The 8,455-nt window shown below is 36.1% G+C and overlaps 1 protein-coding gene across 1 annotated transcript; it reads right to left on the bottom strand.

Annotated features, from left to right (window-relative positions):
* Positions 1–339: 339 nt before the first annotated feature.
* perp (p53 apoptosis effector related to pmp22) lies at positions 340–7,904 on the bottom strand. The gene is made up of 3 exons (XM_082154660.1): positions 7,626–7,904; positions 5,412–5,552; positions 340–1,517 (listed from the first exon to the last, which is right to left on the bottom strand). Exons 1-3 carry the CDS (start codon positions 7,828–7,830, stop codon positions 1,306–1,308), a joined length of 558 nt encoding a protein of 185 aa, XP_082010786.1. The 5' UTR covers positions 7,831–7,904; the 3' UTR covers positions 340–1,305.
* Positions 7,905–8,455: the final 551 nt, after the last annotated feature.

Raw genomic sequence — 8,455 nt, 5'->3', positions numbered from 1 at the left:
AGTTGTATCTATTTGTACAATTGCTAATTTGTTTGTTCTTTTTTAATTACTGAATGTTTCCTTGTCTGTAATAATGCTTAACATGTGTAGTTGTTTTTGCTTTGGTATTTCAAATCCTTGTGTAAGTGTTCTTTAGCCTGGTTATTTTTGTTTAAGGTATTCAGCAACAATTAAATGTTTTGCAAAAAGACTTAAAAATGAAAATAAAATAAAAATATTTTCCCTTATTTGAATCGAAGAATCAGAATCGTTAAAATCCAATGATACCCAACCCTGGGTGCAAAAACACCTTTATGCCAACTTTAATTTCTTAGAAAAAAAAAAAAGTGATTGTCTTAATAGTATTACTCACTTTTATTGAAGATTCGTTTACAATTCATATCACAAAGAACCACAAAAGACAAAGTGAAAAATCTGAATCTATTAAAACGCTTCAAAAAACCCCAACAATGTTGCAGTTTACCAGCAAAGTATATATTTTTATTTATTCATTTTCTTTTCTGCATTACACACCAAGCGGACTCAATTGAATTGAACAAGGCATAAATGCATCAAGATCTACAAAAATTCAAAGCAAAGCAAAGAAAAGCATCAAATTACTGCCAAATGCGTGCAGTTCTGCTCTTTTATCCACTTGCTCACCCATTTTTTTTGCTGTAAAAATATTTATGTGAATCTCTCCACACACACTTACACCATCCAAACACAAAACACACATTCTTAGCAGACAGTAAGAGCACTTTAGGGAAGGCCGGGCAAAGAATGACACATTAATATACAAGTACAGTTACATCGTAAAAATGTTTACCTAATGTTGATATGTAGAGATGTTCAAGAAATATACAAATATCAAAACTCAGCCACACTTTACATTACAATATTCATGTTACAGTGTAAAACTCATAAGAAAGCAACCTACTTTCAATTATCTTCTAAGCTGTATTAATGTGATTTACGTCTATAATTAATTATGTTTACATATAATACGTGATGGACAATGTAACTCTCTAAAATGTATAGAGAAAAGGTGGAGTTTTCATGAGCAATCTGTGCCGAGTGACATTAAAACCAAAGCATCAAAACCCAATCGGTTTGTGAATGAATAACAAATGAAAATAAAAGGTAATTGCATTGGAAGGTTGGAGAAACGGCCTCGGTTTTGGCTGCGCATCACAGCCCTTATCAAAGTCAGTACTGTCCTATACGGTTGCTTTGGGGAAATGACAATGCTTTCAGAGATCTGTGAGCATTGACCTTTAGTCTTGGGTGACTTAACATGGTCCTTTATGAGAGGTTTGGGGCTTTTCAGGCAGAGCTGTAGATGTATTTAACCTTCTCAATCCCGGAAAGCTCATCTTCGTAGCGAGGAAGGCAGCAGAAGAGGATCCCGCACCCCAGCATCAGGATTGTCGCGCCCCAGCCAAAACCGTACGCCCACGTGTAGTTATAATAACCTTCATAGATCAGCTCGTTGAACTTGACAGGGTAGATGACCAGAGCGATTATCTGCACGATTACTGTAACGAGAGAAAGCACTGTCACTCACTGGCACAGCAGATTACAGATAACAGATAAGTTCAGTCACAGTGACCAAAAAAAGTATTTGAACACTTAAGTCATACCATTTCATTTAAAAAAAAAAAAAGTCATTATTCTTAGGGATGCACCGATATGAAAATTTTGGCCGATACCGATAACCGATAATTCTTTATATTTGAAAGCCGATAACCGATATATTGGCCGATAAATCTAAATCCAAATTTTAATATAATTTTTGAGAGCCTGATTACAAAAACAAAGTCTCACCATTAAAAGCCACGACCCAAACACACAATCATAATGGTCTCATTATAATTATATGTAGCCGATATGACAGACTTGCGCTGCACATGTTGCAATTAACTGTATTTTCCTTTTTTTTTAAAGTGATTTCAATCATATTTTAAGAAATTCAAAACCATCATGTTGAACAGTGTGTATTTGAAGTGTCTAAGCTGAAGGAAATAATCCATAATTTATCAGCTTTAATATATCGGCCAAATTTTCTTATCGGGCCGATTCATATATCGGCCGATACCGATATGATGGCCGATATATATCGCACATCGGCGCATCCCTAATTTTTTTACAAAATACTAAAGCAGGTGAAAGACAGACAGTACAAGCACACTTTTAGGCTTCAAATGATAAAACAATAGACGCCCTATTCAAAATGAACAGATCATTAACTCGTCTCAGCCTCAGACATCATGGCCATGCATTAGGGCACACAAATTGGGAAACACTTTGGGAGTTTCGAGTTTCTGCCATTAGTCTGAAGGTCTGGCTCTGTGAGACTAAACGTTAACAGAAGACTACTGTTCATTTGATGAACTACACCTGTGGTTCCTCTGCTAGGACACCTGTGTGAGCTTGAGGGAAACTGTTACAACCCCAGATGTAAAATCAAGGTGTATATTGACTGAACGGATTGATCCGTTGGTTAGATTGATCTGGTGTGGTAGTGTGTGTGTGTGTGTATGATTTATCTACTGGTAAGAACAGAAATAACCTTGTCTGATTTACAGGCATGTAATATTCATAATTCAAGCATAGACCAGTTTGAGGAATGCAGGAAAGATGAGCTGAGCGCCAGGGGCTTTTTTCAACTATAAGCAGAAAACTTTATGCGTTTTGGCCGTTCATTTAAAAGACAATGTTTTGAGGGCCTAAAAACGGTTACAAAGTGCACATTTTTGAAAACAATATTATTATCCTCTCTGTGTAAACCAAAAGAAATGGGAATTTGTGAAAACGAAGACATCATGTGCGTGCGTGTTCAGTCTATAGATGCGTAGCGTTTCTTTACAAAGTGACATCGCCATCTACTGGCCTGGCAGCAGAATACAGCGGTTTTAGTCGTTTCCGCGGATCTGTGTGAACGAGGATCGTTTTGACAATATTGTCGACTGTACGTAAAAAACACAATGAAAAAACAAAGAAAAAAAAAAGGCTAAACGCACTGTAGGCTTTGGATGTATAAAAGGAAGCGATAAAGACATGGTTGTTGATCTTATCCTGCACTGCAAAAAATGCTTTTCTTACTTTGTATTTTTGTCTGGTTTCAAGTCCAAATATCAAAACAATTCTTAAATCAAGATGCATTTACTGAAGTAGTAAAATGCCATAAGATATTATTTTTGTTTTCTGGGGAAATAAATCAAAATTAAGTGAGTTTTTGCTTAAAACGAGCAAAATGATCTGTTCATGGGGTCAGAAAAAGAATCTTGTTTCTGTTTGAATTAACATTATTTTTCTCACCCCATGGACAGATAATTTTGCATGTTTTAAGCAAACTTTATTTTGTTTAATTCCCCCGAAAAACAAGACAAATTTTACGCATCTAGTAAATGCATCTTGATTTAAGATTTTTTTGATATTTGTACTGGAAACCAGACAAAACTACTAAGTAAGAGAGGCATTTTTTGCCGTTTGTTTCTTGATAAACTGCACCTCATATAAACGTGGCAGTAATCTGTTTCTGCCCATAAACATGTTTAATCAATAGCTTAAAGCCCAGCTCAATAAAGCCCTCATCTATGGGAAGGGCGGGCGTCACTGGGTGTTGCAGAGACATGCGAGAGAAGCCAAGCCCTGTTTGGGTGTGTGGAAACTTTCACACGGAGCTGTGTCTGACGCTTCAAGCCACAAAGCCCGTAATCTAATCTAAAACTGAGGAATGAACTATTGCTCACACAGAGAGTGCTGAGGTTTCATTGTTTCACTGAGTATGTGCCACCGCGTAATGGTAAACTTTTAGTATCATTGAGATACTAATATATGTTTTTATCAATATTTTGATATATATTTCCATTTTAACTGTAATTTAATGATCATTTTGTTGTGTGTTTTTGTAATTTGTATTAGTTTCTGGTTTTATTTGTAGTTATTTTAGTTAAGATAACATCAACATAAATTTCTTGAGAATGAGAAATGTTGCCTTTGCTTAGTTGAAATAAAATAAGTTGTTCAATATTAAGTTGACATTTATTTTATTTCAAGTAACAGGTTTTTTTTAATGGTTTTAGCTTTAGTTAACTATTATAATCCTGTTTTAAATAAAACATTTATGATGATGATTGAACATTTATGATGATGAACATTCTGTTCTTCCAACTCAACAATATGCACCTCATTGTAAGACATCAGATCACAAAACATTAATAAGAAAAGGTTGTGATTCAATCCGGTGAGGAATACGGAGAGCAAACCTGCCCAGTCTCGACAGCCGCTCTTAACTTTCACCTGAACAAGTGAACCAGTGAACCAGTGGATGGGGGAGGGGGAGGGGGAGGGGGAGGGCGAGAGCGTGGTTTGTGATCGCAACACACTGACACTCGATCCCGTAGCAACAGCAAAACAAAAGTCCCATAGTAGAGGGCGGAAAGACCAAAATTACATAATCAGTACAACGGTTTATATCTTCAAACTCTCCACCCCTAAAAGAGGAGTTCTTACTTGTCTTAACTTACTTGGGATGATTTCTGCTCTGTATTGTTTTAGATTCTGACCTAAAGTAAACCCAGTACAGCAGAACCTCTACTGGGTCCGATAGTCCACTTAGACACTGTACTAACAGTAAGTAACTTTGCAACTACATGTCAGCTAACTCTCATTATAGTGTTAGTAGAGTATTAGTAGACTGGTAGGGTTAGAATAAGTTGACATGTAGTTGTAAAGTTACTTATAGTCAGTAGAATATCTGTTGTTGAGCATCAAAATAAAGAGTTTTATAGAGATATTAAACAGAGAGTCTACTAATACTCTAATGACTGCTAGTTGACATGTAGTTACTTGCAGTTAGTAGAATGTCTAAAGTGAACTATCAAAATAAAGTCCAGGTTATAATAGCTATAAAATAAAATGCAAAAAAGTTTTTAAAAAAGCCAAATTAAGGCAACTTTTCTCATTTTCATTTAGTTTAACTTGACGCACTAATATAACTAAAAATAAGACGCAAAAACGACATCGATTATTTAAAAATGTTTTTAAAATAATGGCAAAAACAGAAATGGCAACAAAATATTTTAAATGAAAATGGAAGATATTAAAATAAAAATCGAAATATTAATAAAAACTATAATGGTATCGCAATGATACTAAAATAACAGCTCTGCGTTCAGGTTTATACCATCATACCGCCCAGCCCTACATCCACGCATTATCTAGAAACCATTCAATTCATCACAGACAAAGTGAAAGAAATGATCCTAATGTGGAATTTCCTGGGAAAGAGTTTGACTCAAATCCCACATGGACTGGAGGCGTGGAAAAAACAACTCATATTTTGTTGAGTTTTGGCCAATATGAAGGTGTCCTCAGCCCTTATTCCTTGATTTCCAACAGACTAAAAAGCAAAGAAAGTCTCTTACCAGCCAAAATAAGCAGTCCTCCAATGAAAGGCAGTAACGGGATGGAGAGGGTGCAGCAGAGAGCCACGACCGAGACGATGAGGGCGATGAAGAGGATGATGAGGCCGATGATCATCAGAGCAGCGACCGCCTGAGCCCATGCTGGAGGGACGGCAGGAACAACACTTTAGCACAGTTCAAAACTGCTTTATGGGCATGACTGTAAATAACGCAATATTGCCAAAGCTTGGAATACATAGAATAATAATAATAGAAGAAGAGAATATTATAACTTAACTTAAATTTAAATAAACAGTGTAACAAATTAGAACATGTGTGAACATGTGTTTTGGTTTCATTACGGTCACACTATTCGAAAAAGTGTAAAAATGAAACAACCCAAAACCTATCAGCAGGCTAGGAGCTGGTTTTAACATTTTTAAAACCGATTATAAAGGCATCATCTATTACACGAGGCATAGTTAATCTAAACAACTCATCACTTTCACTCAATGAATCAACATGAGGACGTTTAAAGAAAGCACACGAGGCGATGTTCAGTGCGAGCTTGTAATGTGGATGGTTACACATTAACAGACATGCAGAAATGCTTAACTAGTTTCACTCTGAATCAGTTTCAGGACTTGTAGAGACAGCGCTTGGCTTCTTCACGCTCAGTAAGGAATGTGTCTGAGGACAGTCACACCCAGGAGGACGGGTGTGGTCGAGTTACACAAATAATGTGATTGATGAGACTTGTATTTTTTTTGGTCTGACTCCATATCTAGACAACTCATCACTCATCACAACTCATCACTCATCACAACTCATTAGGAACAAACTGCTTATGTTATGTTATCAACTTTGTTTTTAAGATTATAATTATATTTTTCATGACACTTGCTTGATGTATGACACAAGAGCTTAAAGAAATATGAAGTGCCAACCTATGAACTGGACTAGTGCATCACAGCATATTAATATTCTCCATCTATGAATAATTTAGACGCATTGTTGTTCATAAAGAGGGTTGTGGCATTATATTCCTGCATCAAAATGCTCAATAAACAGTAATGGAGAGATCTTTATTGTCAGGCCTTAGTTTAGACTTTGTTCTATTGGTAAAATAATGAAAATAACAGCTGGTAACAGGTAAACGACAACACACACACACACACACACACACACAAAATGGCAGGTTTAGCCAGGAGGTTTAAGCTGTCAACTCTCTCGTCTGATTTACTTAACTGGTTCAACTGGTTAAATGTGGCTCTATTTGCAAACTTTGTGAATGTTACATTAATTATTTCCATTTGCACAGAGAATAAAAATTATATAAATGGTATTCTTTTATGGGCTTTTATTTCTGATCAACTGAACTTATAAATACGTTCCAGCCCAGCTAACAAATATAAATGTTCTAACAACAACGCTGTGAGAAAGATTCCCATCAAGTTATGAAAACGTTATTTCTGAATGTTCAATGAATGTTTAAAACATCCAGTGAAACGTTTTAAAAACTTTTTTCTTGGTTATGCGAACATTACAATGATAGTTCGCCCAAAAACAAAAATTCTGTCATCATTTACTTGCGCTCCAGTTGTCCCAAACCTGTATGAATTTCTTTCTTCTGCTGAACACAAAAGAAGATATTTTGAAAAATAAGGGACACAAAACTTTTGATGGGCCCCATTGACTTCCACAGTATGGAGGAAAAAATATATAAACCCATGTCTGTTAGCGACATTCTTTCAAAATATCTTCTTTTGTGTTCAGCGGAAGAAAGAAATTAAACGAACTAGAGCGTGAATAAATGATGACAGATTGTTTGTTTTTTTGTTTTTGTTTTTTTGGGCGCACTGCCTCTTTAAGGGGAACATTCCATTGTATCCCTCCGCAAACGTCATCACGGAACGTTACTTCTGATTGTTCTCTGAACGTTCTAAAACTAGTGACATTTTAAAATTCGTCCAACTAAAACGTTTAAGAAGAAAAAAACGTTCCACGAACGACATATGAATAATGTTTTAGTGCTAACATTTTTAAAGGCCAGACAACTTCAAACACAAATTCTATTAAGTTCCCGTAACTGGGAGAACATTTGTTCATAACTTTGAGAGAAAAGCTTTTGCGCTTGTTTAATTTCTTTTTTGGTGAACGCTTTTATTTGAACTGCACGTAAATGTCTAAAACTTGATTAAACATCGATTCGAAGGACTTGAACTCAATACTTACAGAACTCCATGAGAGATTTACAATCCCACTGGTCGTTGCGGCCTCGACACTGCGTCCACATGCTGGCGTAATGTGTTTTAGCGTTCTCGTCCTCGACCCATCCAGACTGCGCCGCGATGGCGATAATGTCGAAAATGATCGCGAACAGAATAAGGATAGGCAGGATCCACCTGCATCTTGGATACGCGATTCCGCAACGAAACATTTTGGATAGCTGTGCTGTTTTGTGTCTCCTAGTGTGAAGAACCTCTCTGAAGGTTTTCTTGCCACTCTTTATCTGAAACTTTCCCTGAGCTCCACCCTGTCAGTGAAACCTGATCTGGAGAGGCTCGACCTGTTTCAATGGATCCTCTCAGGGTTGGGCCTCAACGCAATGAAATGACACACACACACACTCACACACACACACTTCATCAGTCATGTTCTCTTTTTTAACATTGTAGAAGTTCACTTTTAGTTGACAGTAAAATTTTACAATTCCTTAAAAGTCATGCAGTTATGAAATGGCATCTCCATACAGTGGAGTTTTTGTGAATGAGCTCAGCTGCGCTGTATAGATTAAATAGATAAAAGATTATTCTGAATTCACTCAACCGGTAATTCACCTTTATCTTGTCTTTTAACTACTTATAACATTAACAAATAATTAGAGATAAAATCAATTCTAAATCTATTTACACACGTCCCTGCATTTTACCATATTGGCCTATTTATTGCCACAATGTAACAATTAATTGTTTTATTTGTATTTTTTTACAGTAATGTGTTCAGATGACCTAACCTGCTTTTACCTCTTCAAAATGCAGTATTTTAATGTAGAGAAAGTGTAT

This window comes from Leuciscus leuciscus, assembly GCF_965113295.1.
Source record: "Leuciscus leuciscus genome assembly, chromosome: 22".
In the NCBI taxonomy this organism is placed as follows: Eukaryota; Metazoa; Chordata; class Actinopteri; order Cypriniformes; family Leuciscidae; genus Leuciscus; species Leuciscus leuciscus.
This window is presented reverse-complemented; position numbering and strand designations above follow the sequence as displayed.

Coding starts and splice junctions, on each gene's coding strand:
- perp (XM_082154660.1), bottom strand. CDS start 7,830: ATGTTTCGTTGCGGAATCGCGTATCCAAGATGCAGGTGGATCCTGCCT. Junction 5,553..7,625: donor TAAATCTCTCATGGAGTTCT/GTAAGTATTGAG, acceptor CCGTCCCTCCAG/CATGGGCTCAGGCGGTCGCT. Junction 1,518..5,411: donor AGGACTGCTTATTTTGGCTG/GTAAGAGACTTT, acceptor CTCTCGTTACAG/TAATCGTGCAGATAATCGCT.